General features: G+C 40.9%; 2 protein-coding genes across 12 annotated transcripts in view; one reads left to right on the plus strand and one right to left on the minus strand.

Annotated features, from left to right (window-relative positions):
* Window positions 1-690, plus strand: part of ENTPD5 (ectonucleoside triphosphate diphosphohydrolase 5 (inactive)) — a 77,338-nt gene extending 76,648 nt beyond the window's left edge. For all 8 annotated transcript variants that reach the window (XM_035727940.1, XM_035727936.1, XM_035727941.1 and 5 more), the window contains one exon: window positions 32-690. In XM_035727940.1, coding sequence (XP_035583833.1) covers window positions 32-140 — 109 coding nt within the window. In that variant the 3' untranslated portion in view covers window positions 141-690. The remainder of the gene's footprint in view (window positions 1-31) is intronic.
* Window positions 691-698: 8 nt separating this feature from the next.
* The window catches only part of ZNF410 (zinc finger protein 410), a 39,917-nt gene continuing 16,226 nt past the window's right edge, over window positions 699-24,389 (minus strand). For 2 of the 4 annotated variants that reach the window (XM_027569887.2, XM_027569888.2), the window contains 9 exons: window positions 24,156-24,374; window positions 22,767-22,958; window positions 17,136-17,286; window positions 16,350-16,531; window positions 12,773-12,862; window positions 10,214-10,339; window positions 9,337-9,477; window positions 7,786-7,913; window positions 699-2,559 (listed from right to left, as the gene is read on the minus strand). In XM_027569887.2, coding sequence (XP_027425688.1) covers window positions 2,521-2,559; window positions 7,786-7,913; window positions 9,337-9,477; window positions 10,214-10,339; window positions 12,773-12,862; window positions 16,350-16,531; window positions 17,136-17,286; window positions 22,767-22,958; window positions 24,156-24,374 — 1,268 coding nt within the window. In that variant the 3' untranslated portion in view covers window positions 699-2,520. Of the gene's footprint in view, window positions 2,560-7,782; window positions 7,914-8,834; window positions 9,040-9,336; window positions 9,478-10,213; window positions 10,340-12,772; window positions 12,863-16,349; window positions 16,532-17,135; window positions 17,287-22,766; window positions 22,959-24,155; window positions 24,375-24,389 lie in introns of those variants that run through there. The other 2 variants (XR_003515668.1, XM_027569889.2) reach the window with 2 other exon arrangements.

Consider the following 24,389-nt stretch of genomic DNA (forward strand, 5'->3'; position numbering starts at 1 on the left):
TTATTTCATAATGCTTTAATTTATTCTGTAGCACCCATGAAACTACAAAACTCAGCACCAGAAATCCACAGCAGGATTTAGAAGAATCTCTACAGCAGCCTACAAGCCCCAAGAAAGAACTGGAAAGAGCTGTCTTATGAATTGCTAATTTCAAATCACTTGCTTAATCAGTAGCACTTAAAATTACTGCTTTTCAGTATTAACCAGCTAACTTGGGGTTGAGTCAAGGCAGGCAAAACTTGGCTTCTGAGTCAATGGCTACTCTTGGAGAATGGGGAAAAGAGAAGTAGCAGGGGGAAAAAAAGCAGATGACAAATAGGGAATGGTTTAAGTAAATCAAAGTGAACAACCTCAGGGCAGAGGGATCAGAGCTAAGCATTCTTGCTTTGTGCCTCCTACTTTAAAAAAAAGGGCACAAGCCCAAATGCCTACGAGAGGCTAGTTAGGAGACAGATCACATGGGCTGGGTATGACAGGAGACAGTAGACTACAGTCTCTGCTAGAACACAGGCCCAGAACTGCCAGATCAAGCGAGCTTTCAACAGAAGCCAGAAATTTGCATGTTGGCAACTAATTTAAAAATTATTAAGAAATACTGTGTGGGGTAGGAAGGGAAAAATGAAAGGGGGGATGTCGGAGGGGGAGACGAACCATGAGAGACTGTGGACTCTTGAGAAACAGAGGGTTCTAGAGGGGAGGGGGTGGGGGGATGGGTCAGCCTGGTGATGAGTATTAAGAAGGGCACGTTCTGCGTGGAGCACTGGGTGTTAGATGCAATGACTCATGGAACACTACATCAAAAAAAAATTTAAAAAAAAATATCGTGTGGGCGTAACAAAACACCTGCAGGATGACAAGCTTGCAGCTTCTAGTACAGGGTCTCCCCAACCTCAGTATATCAACATTTTGAGCCAGATGAGTCTGTGTTGGGTGTTGGGAGACGGAGCTGTCCTGTACATTCTGGGATGTGTAGCAGCATCCCTGACTTCTACTTGCTAGATGCCAGTAACTCCCTCTCCCCAGTTGTGCCGAACAAAAATGCCTCTAGATATTGCCACATGTAGGGCAGGGGGCAGGCAAAAATGTTGCCAATTAAGAACCATGCTATAGTATAAAAGTAAGGCTACAGGAAGTAAAAATTGGCAAATTAAGAATACAAGAAATTGACATGAACTCAATCTACATAGCAAAGGATGATTATGCATGTCACTAACAATTAAGAACTGTATTTATTTATTACAGCAGTTAATTCTTTCCTGTTATCTGCTTAGAATACACCACTGTGTGCATGGTATGTATGTGTCAGCATGAGGTTCATTTTAAATAAAGCGAAAATTCTCTGACAGCCATGATTTTCTACTAGTAAGTGATCTCTGGAACACTCTTCTTCTCACCAATGATTAATTAAATATTCTCTAACAGCTGTAGAGACAGGATGATAGCAAAAGTGCCTACTCTTAACAGAAGCACATTTCTCATCTTTTTGTTTTTTTTTTAACTTTCTGGAAAAATTCAAAAGTATCTATTATTGCCATTTTTCCAGACTCAGACATGGTCCCTTCTGGTGATGACAGAGCAGTACTATGATAACTACTATCTAGGTTTGCTAGTTAGAGATGAAGATGGTCATGTCCTGTTCCCCAAGACTCCTGGGCTCAGTTTTACCTGCATGGTATCCAAAGGGTAAATCAGTGCCCTCTCTTAAAGGGAAAGCCTGAACTATTTTCTTAATCTCCTCTCTAAGTAAACAGGTTTTGTCCAAAACAAGGAACCAAAGAACTGACTGGGCTGTCTTGTTTATTTAAAGGGAAAACAACTGAAGCTCTGAATCATGTGATATTTAACTTTAAAAAAACAAAAAACCTTTTAACATGCTACTGTATATTCCATAAACAAAGAAAGCAAACTGACCAAGTAGAAGTGGATATGACAAGATAGTACCTCAGCCCGGGCCAAGTAGGGATTCAAGTAATTTATTTTTTTGCAGCCCAGTGGCAGAGAGTCTCTTACTCAGGTTGCTAAAGGGATAATGCCACAACAGAACTGACATCACTCCCTTCTCCAAAGCAACAAGGCATCTCGAAAGCGCAACTTCTTGGTGAAGTTTTATGGTTGGTGGCAGGACTTAGTTCATCCATGTGAAAAGACAGCTGAGTCGGGTATGAAAATTCTTCAGAGGAAAATCCCATCTCAACAGTCATACTGAAGAAATTTCAGCCAACACATAATCCAATTCCCTTTTGGGAGAAGTCCTTCCCAAAATTTTGTAGTGGGAAGAGAGGTAGGTACAGTTACCCAGCCCACATTCACTGCTTTCTTGTCTGGATCAGGTGTGGTTTGAAGAGAAGCTCTCCCACATTCATCTTCTATGTCAGGAAAGATGAACAGAGGCAGACGTGGGGTCCTGTCCTTCACAGATTGATTTTGGTTCTGGCAGACCATGAGCCAGAAGCATCCTGTTCCCACTACGTGCACTCTGGGATCAGACAGAGCTGCTCTTCCAGGCATCGGTGCCCGTGCTCATGTCTGGCTTTCAGTTAATTCTCCTTGGTTTAGTAACTGTAAAAGATGAAAACCAAATCTGGAATAAAGGCTACCAATGAATACCAGAAAAATAATTCGTACTAAGGAAAAGGTTTATGAGTGGAAGTGGGGAATGCACAGCCGAGGTGAGTCAAGGATACCTAGCTCCAAAGCAAGAGACCACGTAGACTGATAGATCTCTTTCATATCCTGGCCTTGGGATAGCATTCTGGCCACTTCATGATGCTGGCATGTTCACTACGGCAATAAAAGATCCTGAGTCCATAAGCCAAACTATTGTTTGTGTAGTCACGTACTCACTAGTCAGTGATGGAGGTATCCATAACTTACAGATAACGTCAGAAATGGTAGAACAAAAAATCTTACGTCAGTCAGTGTTTGGTCCAAAGTACAGGCAGAACGCTCAAGGAGAAGTAAGAGGAATGGGAAGCTATTCCCAATGAGTTCTATGAGAGCTAGAAACCACTCATAAGGGATCCAGCAATTCGGGGCGCCTGGGAGGCTCAGTCGTTAAGCATCTGCCTTCAGCTCAGGTCATGATCCCAGGGTCCTGGGATTGAGCCCCGCATCGGGCTCCCTGCTCGGCGGGCAGCCTGCTTCTCCCTCTCCCACTCCCCCTGCTTGTGTTCCCTCTCTCGCTGTCTCTCTCTCTGTCAAATAAATAAATAAAATATTAAAAAAAAAAAAAAAAAAGGAACCCAGCAATTCCCAGGGCTTAGAAGGATACCTCTCCTAGGATGGAGACAAGCCTGAGACTCCAAGAGGGCGGCAGCTAAAACAGACTTTCTACTCTACACTCAAGGCTTTCTGTTGAAAGGCAGTTCTGTACAATAACTGATGAACTTGGGTTCCGTTTTATTATGAGAATGAGATGGAAATAACAGTGAAATTCAGAATAAAAATGTGACTTAGTAAAATATAACCAGATAAATTCTTGGGCTGAAGATAAGATTTACCTGGTGATCTCAATTTGGATGAAAGTACTTTATACAGTAGAATAGGATGGAATATGAAGAAATTTAAACAAAATTTAAAGAAAAATTTAAACCACAAATTTCATTTGATGCTATGTGGTGGGGATGTAAGAGTGGTGTCTTTTTAATCTAGGTCAAGATCCAGATGTTTGCACTCAAATTTAGCAATGGCACTTTATGAGAAATCTTAAAGAATTTGTAATTTGTTTTCCTCCTTTTTGGGACAAATTCTGATATATTCAAGGCTAGCTGGCAATCATTTACATTGCCTCCTGAGTTCAAGAATGTGAGCTCAATGTGACTACAGAACCCCACTTGGGATGCCTTTTAGTCAGCAAAGGTCCGAAAGCCCTGGGGTCCCAGGTGGGCCGGCACAATGAGTCCTCTGATTTGCAGGAGACTGGGTAACACTGAGGGCAAAATAAAAATTGTCCAGTCTGAACCATCAGAATAAGATGTAGTTTTGATAGGGCGCCTGGGCGGCTCAGATGGTTAAGTGTCTGCCTTTGGCTCAGGTCATGATCTCAGGGTCCTGGGATCAAGTCCTGCACCAGAATTTGAAATGAACATGTGTTGATTTACAAATTGCAAATAGCTGGGACGTCTGGGTGGCTCAGTCGGTTAAGCGTCCTACTCTTGGTCTTGGCTGAGGTCATGATCTCAGGGTTGTGAGATCAAGCCCCTCATTGGTCTCCGAGCTCAGCTAAGAGTCTGGTAAGACCCTCTCTCACTTTGCCCCTCCACCTGCTCTCTGACTCCCTCTCAAATAAAATCTTGTTTAAAAAAAAAAAAAAAAAAAGGATTGCAAATAGCCTTCTTCTATCTGCGAATCCCTAAGGAATCAACATCCCTCAATCACTGGAGGAAGGTCAGTTAGTACCAGGAGCTTAGATGAGGAAGAGGACTAAACCTGGAGCCTTGAGGGGCTTGTAGGTTTAAAAAATGACAGTATCAGAGGATGTGGTAAGCCTGCCGTGATAAGGAAAAGGAGGGATGAGCAGTGGAAATGCCTGTGATGAGGAAAATAATAGAGGTAACAGTGAAGGAAACACAGAAGTGAGGTTCAGACAGAGGGTGTGTTTGTTAAATATGCGATGACCCATGAGGGAAAAGTAATCATCTAGGATGTTCAGCTACACTAAGGGCAGCACTTTCCCCTTTGTGTTGTTATATTCTTCTATGAAGTATCTTGGGCTTCCATCATGAAATTGGGTGCTTAGGGCCTGTACGCCCTTAGTGTCCTCCTGAGGTGAAGGCCAAGTTTTCTTTTGTTTCTTAAAGGTGGTCTGGGGTATTGTGTCTGTCTGAGGCTGTGAGTAAGCATCGCTCAGACAAGGACACCCTGAATCCAAGACCCACGTGCCTAGGTCCGAGGGGAACAAATGTGCTATTACCGGACTTTTTGCACACACAAATCTGACCATGTCATACCTGGCTTAATACCCTGCAGTGGCTCTCCACTGTCCCCAGGATAAAATCATGTCCTTGAAGTGAAGGCCCTTCAAGAGAGAAACCAGCTTATCCTTCCTGCTCTCACTTTCCATTCCACATTCCATCTTACTCAACCCTTTGTGGTTCCATAGTTGTGCCCTGCTCCCTCACCTCTGCCCTTGTACACATTGCTGCCTGTTATTTTCTTCCAATCCCTCCCACTTATCCATCAAGATCACTGCTATTCATCCCTCAGGTCTCAACTTAAACTCTAAAACTTACTCCCTGACTTCCCCCTAACTAGTACTTCCTACACTATATAAAAAATTGCCCCACTTATTGACCTGCCACCCTTCCCATTCTCTCTTGTACAGCACAATTCCAGGGGCACCATTTTGCAGTTATAAAAGGCAGAGGTCCGAAGTCTGACTAAGCTCTTTGGGCAGAGGCTGTACTTTGTTTACTGTTGTTTAGTACCCAACAGAGGGCCTTGCACTTCATTAGGTATGAAGTATCTGTTGACTATGTTTTAATACATCTGGCATTTGTTTGAGAAAACCTGAAACGCTTCAATAAAAAAAGGTATTTAGCAGGAGAGAAAAGCTCCAAGGTTTCAAATATAAAAAAGGAAAACCCTGAGTGCTGTGGATTGGTTTGTCAGGATAATAATTTCCACTAGATAAAAAAGGAGATGATTTTTCTGAACTATTTTAGAGCAATCCAATAGTTGATGAGAGAAGTATTTCTTTTATAGAAGAATCACAGTTCATAAAAGCAGAAAGAAAAAGGGAATTAGGATATCACCATTTTGCAAGCCTTAATAAAAAAAACTGATCTAGGCCATGACCAGTAACATTTGCCAAAATTTTTATGTAACCCATTGGTCAATCATTAAGCTCAGTAAGAGGAGAACAACCAGGGGCGTCTGGGTGGCTCAGTTGGTTAAGCGACTGCCTTCGGCTCAGGTCATGATCCCAGGGTCCTGGGATAGAGCCCCGCATCGGGCTCCCTGCTCAGCGGGAAGCCTGCTTCTCCCTCTCCCACTCCCCCTGCTTGTGTTCTCTCTCTCGCTGTCTCTCTCTCTCTGTCAGTTAAATAAATAAATAAAATCTTAAAAAAAAAAAAAGAGGAGAACAACTAAACATCATGTCTGCTGTGAGCTGTAACAGGAAGAGTACCACCTATAGAATATTCTTGCCAAGGGGAAAAAACCAAACATGAATCTAAGCTCCTAACTACCAGTTTTTAGGAAATCTGTAGATAGAGAAATATATTAAACAACAAAAGGAGTCAATCAGCCAAAACCAGAACGTGGGAAATTCTTATTAAATAGTTAAGTCATTCTGAAAAAAACGGGGTAGGGAGTGGAGGGTGGGGAAGACTATTAGAGATAAAGAGAATTATTAACCAAATGCAGTGCATGGGCCTTTTTTGAATCCTAATTTCAACCAACCAACCATTAAAAGACATTTTGAGAAAAAATAAAAAGGAACACAGACTAAGTATTCGAGGATATCAATAAATGATTGTTAATTCTGTTGGGTATGATGAAGACATGAGAGCTATGAAAAAGTACTTACCTGTTAGAGGCATGTGCTGAAATATCTACAATAAAATGGTACATCTGTGATGTGCTTTTAAACACTCCAGCACAAACAGAACAGCAACAGTAAGAAGTAGGCGGGAAGAGATAATAGCAGAAACTTAACTGTCGAAGTTGGGGGGATAGGTACATGAGTTCATTATACTATACTTTCTCTCACTACACTCTTTGAAAACTCTCATAATAAAAATTTTAAAATACATAAATGAAGAGGGGAAATAATAAAGGAAGTCTTCATAGGTGAGAAATGTTCCAAAACAGTAGCCAGGAGAAGGTGGCTTAGCAAAGAACCAACAGAATCAATAGCAAAAAAACTTTCAATATAATATAAGCAAGACTCAGACAATGGGTCACAATGATGAATACAAGGAAAGGTTCTGGCAGAATCATTAACATGCATGTCCAGAGCCCTGTGATCTTGGGCATCCCCAGGAATCTTACAGAATAATCCGGAATATTTAATATAGGATGCAGTCACCTGAATACTGGAACAGCTGATTTTGTGGTATCAGGTTCTAATGAAAAGGTCAGGGGGAAAGACGGCAGAACACTGTAAGAGTTACTATCATACAAAGGCATCCAAGATACTGGGTTTTGGCAAAAGTTTATGCATATGAAATGAGCTCATGATGGAGTCATCTACTATACCCTAAGATTCTAGAAGCCTGACTGGTTTTCATTCTGTTTTCTGGGTTAGAGCTAAGATCGTAGAGTTGGGAATCTTAGAAGCAATCTGAAACCTCTCCCGATTTAGATGATGGTTCTCATTCCACAAGTGAGTGAACACGTCCTTAAAGGCCCAGTTGGTTCAGCCTGGTATCTCCCAGACATATGATCCTAATAAAATGAACAATGATTATTTTCCATGATTTTGTCACTGTCTTTTTTGCTCAAGGACCACTCTGTCCAGGATATTTTCTTTATAAAATAAAAGCAGCATCCTCATGTCATAGACAGAGAACAGTAGGAGCAGATATCATTCAGTAAGGTATGTATATAAAGGAAATTAAAGCTGAGAGACCCAGTCGTGAGTGACCAATCTCCCAATCCAGGAGACCCTAACAATCAAGCTTAAATTAAGCTGGATTCATGCTTGGCTTAAAGGAAGATATTCTAGACAAAGTTTCCAGGAAAGGGAAACTGGAGTAATTTTCAGATCATCTAAATTAGATTCCCAACCACTGTCCACGTTAGTCTCCACAGAAACAAAGTAAAGGCAAGAGATAGATTTACCTCCTGTGGATTTACGGCAGTTAAGACAGAAACCTCATATGACTGCCTCCCTGACTGCATGGTCACCAAGTGATGTGTCACATCAGGCACTGAAGACAGGGGACGTGGGGATCCTTCAGCAAGCACCTCTGAAACAGCAGAGAATGTTTCAACGAAAAATGAATCTACAGATATACCCACCTGCATTATCAAGCCTCTCCCATCCTGAAAAACCCATATTCCTGTATTCCTTCCAAGTTAATTCCTGTCTGATAATAATCATCATTACCAGTGAATTTGGAAAGTATTACAAAAGGGGGATGGGAAGACATGATATATAAGAGTTGACCATTTTTCAGTATACCAATTTTGAGTAGTATGGCTTTAGCACTGTTAGCTGGATTAGCCATGCATGAAACAGGGCAAAAGCTGCCGAGGCAGGCAGATCCTGGGACCACAGCCTACCCTTAAAGCAGCCACCAACGACATAAACAGCATACTATGCAGAAGTTAAGAACTTAAATCCGGCTTCAAAATTCCTATTCAGTGTCCCTTCCTCCCTTGAGACTTTCTTCCTTAAGAATGGCAAAGTAGTTCCATGCAATTTCTGTGTCCCACGCTTCAACTATGCACTAGTATCATATTACAAAACCGAGTAGGCTTGTTGTGGAAGCATGCTGGGCCGTGTAGGCTCCGCACAGAAGTTTACACAAACATGGTCACTTATACACAAAACTGACTGAGTGGGATACGAGTAACTAAAACACAGGATCTCGAACTTATTCAGTGGGATCACTGTAAAAATCTTCTGGAAATAGTTTATACACAAACTACTTAGGCCTCTAATAAATCAAAGTTTCTTCTACGGGGCTTTCAATATATACTGCTCTTCCAGACTGTACTGTGTAGTTTAGCATTTACTTACATACTATCTTCTATTCACTCAATGTTGTTTCCCATACGTAAGTTTTGACTTCTCAACTAGATTTTAAGGTCCCTGGTTTCTACTTTTATCTTTCACATGGTGCCAGGCACACAGTAGGCACTGAATAAATGCATGCTGACCTCACCTGTTAAGTTTTTCAGAGAAGAGGGCCTGGCCTGTGTAACTTGGGTGAAATTTCTATACCAGAGAGGAGCAACTGTTTCCTAGAGAGCCCTTTCTTTTCTCCAGAAGATATGGCTTTTGAAGGTATGGAGAAATTGCTTTATATCTCCTCTGTAAAACCTGGTTATGTTCTGTTTAAATGTTTTAAAAGTTAAGTTCTTCCATAACTGCAATAGGAAAGATAGAAATAGTTGGGCTAGGATGCTAAGATTATGGATAATTTTCTTCTTAAATTTTTTTCTCTTTATTCTTTTGTTACATCATCTGTTCAATAAAAAAAATATTTTTTTTAACAGATTCACTTATCCATCCCAGAGACAAAGAACACAAATGCTACGCAATCATACCACAGCCACTCAAGAGAAATGAAATTAATTAAAACCTTCATTCTGGAGACAACCCCATTCCTTAGTCCCTAGTTGCAGCCCATTTTCCCCCAAATAAAGGAGAGTTGAAAGTCTTACCATCATCAACTCCTAGGATAGAATTGGTATTTGGTAGGTTCAAGGACTCTCCACCAAGGCTGGGCTGGGAATTCATAGGCACCAGGTTTTTACTGGTTACTGAAGCCTCTTCAAGCAAACTACTGCCCATTAGTGGCTCAGCTGCACAGAGAACAGGATGTGAGAGACACGCTGCAGGCAAGGCTGTGCCTGGTCCCCATTTTCCTTCACAGGAAGCTGGCCTTTCCTTTCAGAACTGGAAGTTAACCTGTATCGTGGATGCTATCTACTTTTGGGGAACAAGAATAAACCTAGAAGGGAAGGGTGGAGCCTCATAGATAAACATCCTTGCCTGCGATCAGCATGTGGAGAATTAATATATGAAATGGGATGGATGCATCCTTGGAAAGGAGTATATGGAATGAAATAATTGATTAAATACATGGAAAAAAAATAAAAACGAGTTATCAAATTTAAGTTAGGGTAAAAAGGGAATAATGAATGTTATGTAAAAAATGTTTAAACCCTTGTCTTACAGAACACTTTATTACAGTAATACTTAAATGCTGGTTCATGGATCAGCACTAGTTACCATTAAACTCACTATAGAAACCAAAACTACAGATTCTGGGATCTTACTCCCAAATAATTTCAGTTATCAGTCTGAACTGTTTTGTTTTATTTGGGGGTGAGGGGTGGATGGCAACACAAATATATACATTTTAAAAGCTTACAGATTTTACTGTAGAGCTATATTTGGAAACCACTAGTCCATCAAATGAGACTAGGTCTCTCTCCCTAACACAGAATCTGAAAATTTCCAAATAACCAGATAGGCCAGTTATTTGGCTTTTTGAACCCAGAAGATACAGCCCTCCACTCCACCTTCTCTCCTCACCAGTTTGCTCCTGCTCTTGACTCCCAGCTGCTCCCAGCTGCAAATGATGCTTTCTCATGTGCACATTCCTACTCCCACTCTGAGAGAAGGTCTTCCCACAGACTTGACACTGATGAGGCTTCTCTCCTGAAAGAGAGAGCAGGTTAAGACAGGGTAGCCAAAAAAAAAATAGGGTACATTTCTGACATCAAGAGAATGGACTCAAGACCTGGACAGAGAAGTTCAGAGACTGTTAAACTAAACAGAAGAGGCTTTTCCTTCTCCCATTCTCCACCCAGCCTTGGTGGTCCCCAGCCTCAAAACCTTCATACACCAGGGAAGGCAGGAAGAGTTCACCAGCAGGGCTTAGCATGCTCACTGCTCCCGACTCCTATCCTTACAGTACCTACTGTACTGCTGCCTTCCCAACCTCTTTGATATCAGATCATGGCAGCCACCCAGAACATTTCCTTCCCTTTCCAGATACAGTATTCCATGGAGCTCCAGAACATGTACCATCCTCAAGGATTCCAACCCTGGGTTCAGAATACCCCCTTATCCCACTTCTGCCACCACTCTCACAGCCATCAACGTGTACACCGGTGGTTCTTCTACACTGTGATGTGAACTCTCCTCCGTGTCCTCAAGTCCAAAGCTCTCAGTCACTCTTCCATCTACTCAGACAATGACACTTAGAGCTGGGGTCAGAAACACATGCCTATAGGAGATTAGTAGGTGGCCAAAGTAAGTGAAGTGGCCAGAAAATTTCCAGAAAAGGAAAATCTATAGAGACAGAAAGCTGACCAGTAGTTGCCTGGATCTGGGGGTGGGAGCAGGAACTGACAACTAGGGGGCATAAAAGAACTTTCTGGTATGACAGAAGTGTTCTAAAACTGGACTGTGGTGATGACTGTACAATTCTATATATTTTCTATCACTGATTTGCATGCTTACAATGGATGAACTTTAAGGTATGTGCATTATACATCAAAAAAGCTGTTCAACGAGAACTACAATGGATTGATACAGTGACTACACAGAAACCCATGAATTTACTAGAAGAAGCAAGAGCACCAATTTCTTATTTTGAAAATTCATAATTAAAAGAAATGAAAATAAAAGGAACACACATTTTTCCTGCCTTTCCTATGCAAATTACTAAACAGCCCTACTGGATAGAGAAGACACTTATTATACACATTAGAATTCCAACTGTTGTGAACAGAATGATAGAATTAGAAAACCACCATTTACAATCCTAATGAAATAACCAATTCAGGCATCACTCATGAAACCATATGGCAAAAGTTGCTAGGGAACTTTACAATGTGAAGATCAGGGTGTTACCACCTGAACCCACTGATAAATTCTGACAACCAAGCACTGTGTGCCTCCTGATATGATGATACAAAATGAAACACATACAACCATTTATAACACATCCTTCCCAAATCTTTGAACCTTTGAAGCTTTTAGGGCTTACTTCCATTTATAGGAAATCTAGGGGAACAAGTTAAATAACATAAAAGGAAGCAAACCAACAAATCCAGAATGTGGGACATTCCATAAAACCCAACTAACTTGTACTGCAATAAGTCTATGGCATGAAAAAAAAAAAAGTCAGTATAGACAGATTTAGATTAAAGAAGACTTACTAAGTATAATAATTAAACTAAGTACAATAATTAAACCTTATTGGATCCTGATTTAAACAAACCCATTGTAAAAGACATTTTTGAGACAACTGCAAAAAAACGAAACATGCACTGGGTATGAGATAAAACTAAGGAATTGTTAATTCTGAAAGGTATGATAACAGTATTGTTGTTATGTAAGAAAATGTCTTTGTTTTCTCTACTCTTATGTATGTTTGACATAATTTTATATAATAAAATTAAGTTAAAATAAAATAAAAACACTCTACAAGCCAAGCAAAACATACCTGGAAGTCCACATCTAACCCACAGGTTAACAGCTTGTCACCTTCTGCTTAGAACTTGTCATCAAGAGCTCAACTCTGAAATTCATATCCCTGATTGCTTACACCTCTCCAACTCCCTCACTCCCACTGAATTGCTTTGCTGTCCTCATCATAAATAACTTCCAGTTCCTTCTCTCCACTCCTCCTGTTTTGGCTTCCCTATACTTCCCATGGCTATCCGTTTGAACAATTACTTGATTCCATTCTAGAATCCCTCTCCACTCCTGAGTTCACTTCTGCCTTGGCAATCTCTGTTTTGAATAACCTCCATGGCCCATATCTGATGTAACTTATTAAGCACCCAACACAGTGCCAAATAAATTTTCTGATCTCCTCAGAAAAGCTCTGGATTAGAAAGCAATTCAATCAATGGCTCAGCTGAGAATAAAGCAATTAGGTTTTCCCCCCTTGATTATACAACCCTTTTAATCCAATTATCAAGAGCCTTGATTACTGATTCTGTCATGAGGAGTAAACTTAATGTTGAACAGTTTGTTTCTTTCTAGATTCCTTTATGCCATTTCCCCACCACCACCACCCTTTTACCCTTTTGGTTCTCTACCTTCCCTGAAATCTATGAAAGGCACGGGTTCTAGTACCTGAGTGAACCACCAAGTGTTTTCGCAGGCTAGAATACTCGGCAAAGGAACGGCCACATCCTTGGGCTTCACAAAGGAAAGGCTTCTCTCCTAGAGACAGAAAATGACATAAAGAGTCAGTCTTCTAATGAACTATTACTCTCTTTTTCCATTAACCTATCCAGTTTCCAATGACTTGCTCAGATTTCTTGAATTCGGGCTATATAGTTTCAGTGGGGCTATCTATCCAGTAAGTGTCACCTCTCAATGGTCTCCTAGCCAAGAGCCCACCAGACAGCCCTACCCTCTTCTTTAGAGTGGCTACCTCTGAGCATCATACTTCCTTCTCCTTCCTGGCTCAAGGGCTGACCCCCAGCCACACTGACCCACCTTCTTCAGTGATCCCATCCCTTTTGAGGGTATCAAGATTAACATCGCATATGCTGTCAGGATTTTTTACTTTATATCAATTCTTTTTATGATTCAGTTTCTAAATCCACTAAAAAGTACAGATTTTAAGGTTTTACATAGTCCCACTGTCTAAAGCAAACAAATGAAAACAGATATACAGTCAGAGGTACAAAGAAAACTCTGTAACAATATGCTAAAAGTAGTTACAACCTGATTAGTGCTATTATGGATGATTTCCTTTCTTCTTTGTGCTTCTCTGTAAGTTTTATTGTCTATGATATTACATTGTTTTTTTTATTTTAATTTTTTTTTAAGATTTTAATTATTTATTTGACAGAGAAAGACACAGTGAGAGAGGGAACAAAAGCAGGGGGAGTGGGAGAGTGAGAAGCAGGCTTCCCGTGGAGCAGGGAGCCCGATGCAGGGCTCAATCCCAGGACCCTGGGATCATGACCTGAGCCGAAGGCAGATGCTCAACGACTGAGCCACCCCGGCACCCCTGTTTTTTTTGTTTTTTTGTTTTTAAGATTTTATTTATTTGACAGAGAGAGAGCACAAGCAGGGAGAGTGGCAGGCAGAGGGAGAGGGAGAAGCAGGCTCCCCACAGGGCAAGGGAAGCCCGATGCTGGACTCAATCCCAGGACCCCGGGATCACAACCTGAGCCTGAAGGCAGTCGCTTAACCAACTGAGCCACCCAGGCACCCTACAATATTACATTGTTATTTTAAATCAAAGATGTATGGTAAAAACTAAATAAGGCCTGTAGACTACCTGATAGTACTATTAACCTTCTGGTTTTGATATCGTACTGTGGCTACAGAGGATGTCACTTTTTGGGGAAGCTGGGTAAAGCACACAACATAACTCTTTGTGCTATTTTCACAACTTCTCATGAGACTGTAATTATTTCAAAATAAAAAGTGAAAAAAAAAATCAGAGATGGCAATTCCTATCTGAGGGTCACAGACTAGTGTGAGAGATAAATGTATTCATAAATAACTTTAGGGCGCCTGGGTGGCTCAGTTGGTTAAGCGACTGCCTTCGGCTCAGGTCATGATCCTGGAGTCCCGGGAGCAAGTCCCGCATGGGGCTCCCTGCTCGGCAGGGAGTCTGCTTCTCCCTCTGACCCTCTGCCCTCTCGTGCTCTCTATCTCTCTCATTCTCTCTCTCTCAAATAAATAAATAAATCTTTAAAAATAAATAAATAAATACATAAATAAATAACTTTAATATAAATTCCTGCACAGAAAAGTGCTATAAGTATTTAGAAAAGGGAGGAATTCCGGGGTGCCTGGGTGGCTCACTGGGTTGGGCATCTGACTCTTGATTTTGGCTCAAATCATTATTTCAGAGTGGTGGGATCAAGGGCCCCCCACCCCCACCCCATGCTGCTCAGCAGGGAGTCTGCTTCTCTCCCTCTGCCCCTCCCCAACGCTCAAGTGTGCTCTCTAAAATAAATAAATCTTAAAAAAAAAAAATTAAATTAACATAATACAATCCCAAAAGGTTATTGTGAGAATTGAGACACAAGTTAAATATATTCAGCATAGTGTCTGGCACATAGTCAGCCCTCATGGTAAGCCACCGAAATCGGTAGCTTTAATTACCATTGTCACTACTAATAAAGATCTGCGGTCACTTTTGACATTTAAGATAAACTGAGCTGTCAGCATTTGAAAACAAAATCCTTGTAAGAGCTTTTGGGTCTGACCGGAATTCAAATCCCAACGCCGCCATTTCCTAGCTGTGTAATATTGGGCAAGTTGTTTAACTCTCTAATCCCCTATTTCCTTGCCAATAAATACAGTATCTAATTCATAAAGTATCCTTGAGGATTAAAAGAGACAATGTACATGTACGTGACACATACTAAATTGCCTCAATAAATGCTAACTTTTATTATTATATGAATTCTGGCGACTGGGATCTGTGAGGCATCCAGGGGGAAATGATTACACTGCGCCCTGACACTGTGGCGAGAGACACACTGAGTGAAACGGGAGAAACGACAAGTTCTGGAAATGGTGAGCAATTAGGAGATTCACAAGGGAGAGCTAGCAGGAGCTAGAATGAGGAGAGAAAATAAGGTCATACTCCACAGGAAAAGAAAGCATTTTAAGATGTTCGGTTTTATCCAATCTACATAGGGGACGAGCAGCACGGGGATGAAGAGGTTAATGAATCCAACCCTAAGGCACGGTGAGCTCTACTTCTTCCCTTCTCTAGTCTGCTAGATGTTTTTCTTGTTTTTTTATTCAAAGTGCTTCTTGGAGAAAGTATAGTTTAGTCTCTCAGGAAAAAGCTGAGAACAGAGCTATTCTGCCCTAAAACATATCCAGTGGTGATGTCAATCTAGCAGGAATCATAGGGACATACCTAGAACAAATATGGCTTCAGCTTGGGGTTCACTTTTGAATGCCCTTTAATTGTACCTGCTATCATTTTAGCAATGCAAGAAGAAAGAAGACACAAAGAAAGTGGCAAGAAAGTGGGGAAGAACAGTTACACATCCTAAGACTGGTCTCGGTTCAGTGATTAAGCTCTGACAAGAAACTTAGCACATTTTAGGCCAAGTGGCGTGGAAAGTTACCCTTACACTCTTAGAATGAGAGTCAGGTTATCTTTATTTTGTTCCTGTGATATTAATACGCTATCTGACCCAGATCAAATCACTTTCCCATTCTGCTTCTCAGGTCGTGAGGCTCCACCAAAAAAGCAAACTCCTCAAAGTCAGGGATTCATCTTAGCTTTTGTATTTCCCCCCTCCCCTTACCCCATTTAGAGGCTAGCAGAGGCTCTGTATGGTTTGTGTGATTCAATGAATATTACTGATCAAAATTACAACCGTCTAACATTCGAAGATATTTGGAAATACTGATTTTGTCCATATCTCAGCATATCATTGTTATCAGAGAAGGTCTTATATCCCTTCCTGCACTTTTGGCTCCTACAGGCAGAAATCAACACTGTCCATTCCTCACACACAGGTGAAAGGTCAATAAATGTTAGTGAATTAACTGAAAAGTGACATGAAGCATGTGAAAAAAAGAAATCCCATCTTCAGAGTTTTAGCAACAAACCTAAACCTTCATTTCTATTCCCACGGCAGAGTCTTTCCTGAGGACAGGAGAGCAAACCCTGAGCACAGAGGTAGACTGCTTACAGGAAAATTGGGGTTGCACACACCTGTATGGATGCGCAAGTGGTTCTTCAGATTTCCAGCTGTAGTGAATTGCTTACCACAGCTAGACTCAGGGCACATAAAGGGCTTCTCCCCATTATGGGTCCTCATGTGCACCTTCAGCCTCTGCAGCACATAGAAGCTTTTCCCACAACCTTCTGCAGGACAGATGAAAGAGCGGTCATTTCTGGAGGAAAAAAAAAAATCACATAAGCAACAATACCTGAAAATGCTCTTTGCTAGAAAGGACAGATCAAAGCTCCTATTGCCTCTCAAAGCAGACAGTAATCCCCAAACCTGGATATACCAGAATCATCTGAAGTTTATTAAAACCAGAGATGCCCCAGGCCTTACTCCCCACCCCCTTTTTTAAAAATAATCTCTCTGCCCAACATGGGGCTTGAACTCACGACCCCAAGATTAAGAGTTGGATGCTCTACCAACTGCACCGGCCAGGTGCCCCATACCTTACTTCTTGAAAAGTGATGTCACAGGATTATGAGTGACACCCACGCTTATGTATTTTTTTTAAGTCTTCCAAGAAATTGTATTTTAAAATGAGATTCCAGAACTCTTGTTCTAAGACGCTTAGGTGCCAAATGTCTTACTAAGTATTTGTGAAGAATGAGGTAAATGAGAAAATGCAAACCCTTCTATTAAAAAACAAAAGACATCTTAATCACAAGTGAACTGGAGCGTCTGCTTTCCTTTAATGTGTCAACTGGGGGACAAGCTGCTCCAGAAGCATCAACATTCTTGAGCTCCAAGTATGGAACCTCAAATATGCTCACCTATGCGTTTTGAGATGGTACTTGAAATGAGCTGGCCACACAAATGTCCGGTCACAGCCTTCAACTGTACATTTGAGCTTCTTTTCCACTTGAGGAAGGGGCCCAGAATCTTTGGGCTGCCCATCACCAGAACTGAGGTGGACATTTTCTCCTGTAACACAGTCACATATTTGTAATCCAGGGAAGGAAGCTGCTGAGGTACTTTGTTTCAAACACTAAAGCTCCTATATTTTACTTCTACTGATCAATAAGCAGGTATCTATCTTCAGCTTCCCTAGTTCTCTTGATACCCATCTAACAACTGAGCACACAATTTGTTCCCATCCCCTTACTCCAGAGAATTATCAAAGCCATCATGCTTCATTTCACAAGACCAGGCCTCTTTGGCAAATGTAAGAAATGTCCACAATGGTTTCACATAAAAAAGGGGAGTTAAACCTATCCTGTACTACACAAATTGGCAAGGAAGCATATGTGTCAACACCCAGAGTGGGATGCTAAAGATGGCTTCTTGTTCCAGGTATTACTGAACTTATATTTATTTTAGGAGGGGCAGCCATTCTGGCTTAGTTCTGGGCTTATGGTTGTGATTTCTTTTGTAAATGATCATTCTTAGATTTCTATCTTCTGAGGTCAATTTGGCTGTTTCTATCATTTTAGAGAATAAGAATAACCTTCCAATTTCCTGTGCCACTTCTCTTTTTAAGAACACAAAAACTTGGCTGATTTTACAGTATCTAACCACATTTTTAAAAGCTAGAAATAGGGGCGCCTGGGTGGCTCAGTTGGTTAAGCGACTGCCTTCGGCTCAGGTCATGATCCTGGAGTCCCGGGATCGAGTTCCGCATTGGGCTCCCTGCTGAGCAGGGAGTCTGCTTCTCCCTCTGACCTTCCCCCCTCTCATGTGCTCTCTCTCTCTCATTCTCTCTCTCAAATAAATAAATAAAAGCTAGAAATAACATGAAGTTTTTTGTTCAACAGAACAAAAGGAAGGAAGAAAAGGAGCATGTAGTGCAGTGCCTCCCTTAAACTTAAGTGCAATCAGTTAAAGCTTTATATAAATCCCAGATTCACAGGTCGTACTCCTTTTCTTTCATTTTCTTCAAGATATAGTTGGATATCAACAGAGAAAAATATTTACGACTACTTAATTATGCTACAAGCACATGGAGTGTATCTTTCTACTACATATACCTCAGGAATAAGATTTATATTTCCAAATTTCCCTCTCAAAAGCCAAGAATAGGGACAATAAATGTTGTGCCCATCACATTTCCTGGAACCTGACAGTTGATCAAGGTTTCCATCCCGTCTACTAATCTTAATCTCTTCCCGTCCTACATTTTCCTTGCTGTACAAGTCATCAAATGCTAATCATAAAACTAATTGCTCCAAGGTCAGAGCAGAATCTAAGATGCCTTTTGCTATTAATTTTTTTCTTTAATATTGTACCAGTTTTTTTTTAATTGAAAAATAGCCACACATAGGTACATTTTAAACAGTACAAAACTGTATATACCATAAAGGAAATTTCCCAACTCCAGAGCTTAGCTAATTAATTTCTAATGAAAGATCAGTAGAAATCCCACCCTAATACAGAAATTTAAACTGCTGACATTTGGGACTTTGTGCATTCAATGTTGTAGATACAATGAGAACACTGACAGAATCATGAAATTTAAAAACTGCTCAGAAAACAGTGAATTGCCTTGTATTTGAGTCCTTATGAAACTACTCCCTTAAAAACACAAAGCACTGTTTGCAGAAGACGGATTAGCTTAAAATGACATCAACCAATGATAGTTTTGGATATTTAGAGATCATCTGATGAACTGGTTCCCCCCACAAAAAAAAAGAAAGACAAAGAAATTCAACACCTTACATGGCGCACATTGGATAACACTGTAAACACTTTAAAGATCCCACAGTTATGTGAGGTCTTCGCATTTGGGATAAAATTTCCAGTGAAAGTATCATATATAGTATGGGTCAGTAAACTTACTCTGTAAAGGGCCAGATACTAAGTATTTTTGGCTTGGAGGACCATACAGTCTCTGTCACAACTCAACTTTGCCACTGTAGCACCCAGACAATTTTTAATGAATGGGCATGCCGTGTTCCAACAAAACTTTATTTATACAACAGGTGGTTATCTGGCCCTTTGCTAACCCCTTATAATATAAAGCATCATATACAAAATTTAAATATACCTGTATTTCAATCAACTTAGATAGAAGTGAAGATGTGCTCTGAGAAACTGCTACAGGACTCACAAAATGGCTTTAGTAACAACAAAGATATTTATGTTAAAGATGCATTTAAATACCAAATAAAATCATTATGTTAGTGGGTGAAAAGCAATATTAATATATTTCATGATTTAAAATGTGTGTGTAATCAAAATAATAACATTTTCAAAAAACCACTCACAGTGTTTAATTTTATCTCTATGCCTAACGGTTTATATATCTAAGTTAATCCCCTCAAAGGGTTTTATGGAATCATCTCATTGATAAAATAGAAGACTGTCAAATATTTGGGCTCACTTTATATTCAAGTATACGAGGTAGTTGTTAGGTAATAAGGTACATATTCTGAGAGTAATAAAAACATCCACACAATGCTTTGCTGATTATAAAGCATTTCCCAGACAGAATCTTATTTAAATCTCCAAAACAACCCAATCAGGTAAGCTACTTGATCTCTGTGTTCTGAACAGGAGAAAACGGCAGCTAAGAAGGTTAAGTCCCCCAGGCAGAGGATGAGTTAATGACAGCACCAGGTCTGGATCCCAGGTCTCCAGAGGCCAAGCCCAAGGTTCCCTCACTGCACCAGCTTCTTCCTGGCCCATACAGCACTGCTTCCTTAATGCAATGAGGAGATGCTGCTGGTTTCAGGACCCAGAGATTAGCAAAAGCGTCTCAGGAAGAATCTGAACTTTAGAGCCTCCCCAAAATGGTAAAACTGGCCATTCTAAGTAGCATTACAGTAGTCAAAGCAGAACTAATTATGTTGAAACTAACAGAAGTCTGGAGTTCTCATGTGGAGAAAGGGGAACCCTCCTACACTCTTGGTGGGAATGCAAGCTGGTGCTGCCACTCTGGAAAACAGTATGAAGGTTCCTCAAAAAGCTGAAAATAGAGCTACCGTATGACCAGCAATTGCACTACTGGGTATTTACCGCAAAGATACAAATGTAGTGATCCAAAGGGGTATGTGCACACCAATGTATATAGCAGCAACGTCCACAATAGCCAAACTATGGAAAGAGACAAGATGTCCATCAACAGATGAATAGATAAAGAAGATGTGGTGTATATATACAATGGAATATTATGCAGCCATCAAAAGGAATGAAATCCTGCCATTTGCAACGACGTGGATGGAAGGAACTAGAGGGTATTATGCTAAGCAAAATAAGTCAATCAGAGAAAGACAAGTATCATATGATCTCACTGATTGGAGTTTGAGAAACAAGACAGAGGATCACAGGGGAAGGGAGGAAAAAAATGAAACAAGATGAAACCAGAGAAGGAGACAAACCCTAAGAGACTCTTAATCTCAGGAAACAACCTGAGGGTTACTGGAGTGGTGGGGGGGTGGTGGGAGAAATGAGGGGGCTGGGTGATGGACACTGGGGAGAGTGTGTGCTATGGTGAGCGCTGTGAACTGTGTAAGACTGATGAATCACAGACCTGTACCTCTGAAACAAATAATACATTATATGTTAAAAAAAAAAAAGAAGAAGATAGTAGGAAGGGAAAAATGAAGGGGGGAATCGGAGGGGGAGACGAACCATGAGAGACTATGACTCTGAGAAACAAACTGAGGGTTTTGGCGGGGGGGATGGGTTAGCCTGGTGATGGGTATTAAAGAGGGCAAGTTTTGCATGGAGCACTGGGTATTATACACAAACAATGAATCACGGAATACTACATCAAAAACTAATGATGTAATGTATGGTGATTAACATAATAAAATAAAATTAATAAAAAAAGTAGAAAAGTAAAAAAAAAAAGTCTGGAGTTCTCTTTGCAGTGACATGGATGGAGCTAGAAACTATTATGCTACGTGAAATAAGTCCATCAGAGAAGGACAAATACCAGATGATCTCACTCACAGGTGGAATTTTTTCTTTAAAGATTTTATTTATTTATTTGAGAGAGAGAGACACAGCGAGAGAAGGAACACAGGCAGGGGGAGTGGGAGAGGGAGAAGCAGGCTTCCCGTGGAGCAGGGAACCCAATGCGGGGTTAGGACCCTGGGATCATGACCTGAGCCGAAGGCAGACGCTTCATGACTGAGCCACCCAGGTGCCCCTCACAGGTGGAATTTAAGAAACAAAAGAGCAAAGGGGAAACAAGAAGAGAGGCAAACCAAGAAACAGACTCTTACTAATAGAAAACAACCGATGGTCACCAGAGGGGAGGTGGGTGAGGGATGGATGAAATAGGTGATGGGGATTAAGGACTGCACTTGTGATGACCACCTGGTGTTGAATCACTATATTGTACACCTGAAACTAATATTATGCTGTATGTTAACTAAGTGGAATTTAAATTAAAACCTAAAAAAAAAGAAGTCTGGAGTTCTCTATGTAGAAAAGATTTAGGTTAATGTTTCTAAAACTGGAATATTCTGAAATATTCACACGGATCCTTGTGAAAGTTTTTAATTTTTTATTTTCACTTGCATGGTAATCACAAAATAATCATAAGCATATTCTAGATCATCCAAATGAGCTCTAAACAGCCACGTACCAACATAAGATTTCAGTGCTTAAGCTTGGTTTGTGATGACAGTGTGTACCTTAACCTTAATAATTTGTTGTAGTACCTTAATTGTCACAGATTAAAGAGAAAATATAGAAGCTGCTCTAAAACAAAAAGTATTAGGGCATGTTACATAAGCAAAGGTTGTGCACTGGTTTAGGGGTGGCTTACAGTCACGGTCCTCAAGCTTTAACATGTATTGGAACCACTGAGAGGGCTTACTAAAAGATCGCATGTTTCTGGTTCAGTAGGATGAGGCCTGAGAATGTGTATTTCTATGTTCCTTGGTGATGCTGATGATTTAAGGACTATATCTGAAAACTACTGGATAGAGAAAAGTGGCACAGAGTTAGTACAGGCATGCTGAACTCAAAAGAAACAGCCCTACAGACTGTTTGGATATTTAAGGTCATATGATGAACTGGTTCCAAAAGAAAAGGCAGCAGTGGCAGTTTCAGCAAAACACCATCGTCTGTCAAAATAAAATATTAACTTTATTCTCACTGGTTTTGTAGTTTTATTCCTATTAATTGGTAATACTGTTTTGATTTTATAATGGTATAAAAGCTCTAAGTATAGGGAACAGTACAATAAAAACAATTCAAGATAACATCTTGTTTTCCCTTTAAAGGGGCTGTGTACATTATTTAAAGCTGACAATTGAGAATGCTAGTGTTGATTTTGCACATGAATCTGGCATAGCTAAGTTATTTCATAGAAAATAAGACAAACAGTGTACACATTTCTAGCTGCCTGCTCTCACCAATAACTCAGATTCCAGTCAACTCAAAATATGGTCATTGTATTGCCAAAATCCCCACAGAGAATACAGGAAGTGAAAACGTCACAGGGGTCTCACCATTGCTGCTGGTTTTTGCATTCTTTGCCAGCTGTGCGCGAGTAGCAGCAATCAGACTATCATGAGCCAGCTCCTGAACCCGGAGGAACCATGGGATGCTACTGTCCGTGCTCTCACTGGAGAGGAAATCATTCCCTGAATCTTCTGCCTCATCTTGTACAAATACTAAGTGCTCGGCTGAAGAGCCCAGACCTGGAAGAAACAAGAGGATATGTGAAAGCTACCCAACAAGTTGCCCTTCTATCGGCCCTGGTTCGGATACTTCATGGCCTGTATCAGCTATTCCAGATTTTCACCTCTCACCTCAAGCTTCTGTTCTCCTACCACACTAGGTTATCTATCACCTTTCCACTCCCGGACAACAGGCTTCTCTTTCTTACCTCCTCTGGTTTCAGAGGCAAAGCTGTCCCCCCCAGGGCAAGCAAGCTAGTATCCTGACCCTATCCTTCAGTCATTTCTCCACCATCTGCAAGCCATTCCTCTCTACTGGCCACCTTACAACCTCCCCTTAGAGCCTTTAAATCTGTCTCACCCATCTTTATTTTTAAAAAGAAGAGAAAAATCCCAAGTACTTCTCTAGCTATTTACTGTCTCACAGTCAAGTTTCCTGCAAGCGTAACTTCTAACTCAGATATCCACTTTCTCACCTGTCATCCAGTCCCCACCATGGTTAGAACCCTGGCCTCCACCTCTACTACCTCAGTAACTACTGCTCTTGCTCGCGTCACCAGACATACACTCCCCAGTCCTCACCTCACTAGTCCTTCCTGTGGTATTTGGCATGATTTACTACCTTTTCTTCTTTAAGACATTTTCCCTCTCTTGGCTTCTAGCATAGCACTCTCCTTCTGTTTTCTTTATCCCTCTCTGGCAGCTCCTCCCCACTCTTCTGTTATTCCCCTCTTAAATGTGTTTTTTCCAGGGGTCCAGATTTGCCTTCTTTTCTGTTTATGCTCCTGAATCAAAGAATTCATGTTCACTGTTTCATACATTTCCTGAACGCTGATAAGCACCAAAACAACTTATTTCACACAAGACATTTCTAGAACTCTGGATTCCTGTTTCTAACTCTCTAAAGGACACCTCCTCATGAATGTCCCTCTGAAATCCCAACATCAACAAGCACGTACTGGAACTAATCATCCCCCCCCCAACCCTGTTCTTGGGCTCACTATCTTGCTGAATGGCACAACCCAATTTCCCAAACAAGAAACTTCTTCCTAAAGTCTGCCTTCTCCCCCTACACATTCAACTGATCACCAGACTATACCAATTCTCTAAAATAAATAATAAGGCTTCTTTCCATTTTAAGTATGATTGGGTTAAATATGCCCCCTCCCCAGTTTTTTTCTTAACCATGAGCAGAGTTCGGAAAAAGATAAAGAATACCTGCTCTCGTTAGGTTAAGAAGAATAAAAGAAGTGCTATCACTTGGCTGTAGATCTTGCAACAAGCTGGGAGACTCTGGAGTGGACAAAAACTCCGGGGACTTCTGTGCAGTCTGAGCCCTCGTCTCCTCTCCGTCTGGGCCCACATTCACCTGAAGGCTTCTCAACACAGCCGAGGAAGGGACCTCCTTGGAGGAGTTTGTATGACTTGGAGTATCATCTAGCAAAGGGAAAA

The sequence above is a fragment of the Zalophus californianus genome, chromosome 6, assembly GCF_009762305.2.
Source record: "Zalophus californianus isolate mZalCal1 chromosome 6, mZalCal1.pri.v2, whole genome shotgun sequence".
Taxonomy (NCBI): domain Eukaryota; kingdom Metazoa; phylum Chordata; class Mammalia; order Carnivora; family Otariidae; genus Zalophus; species Zalophus californianus.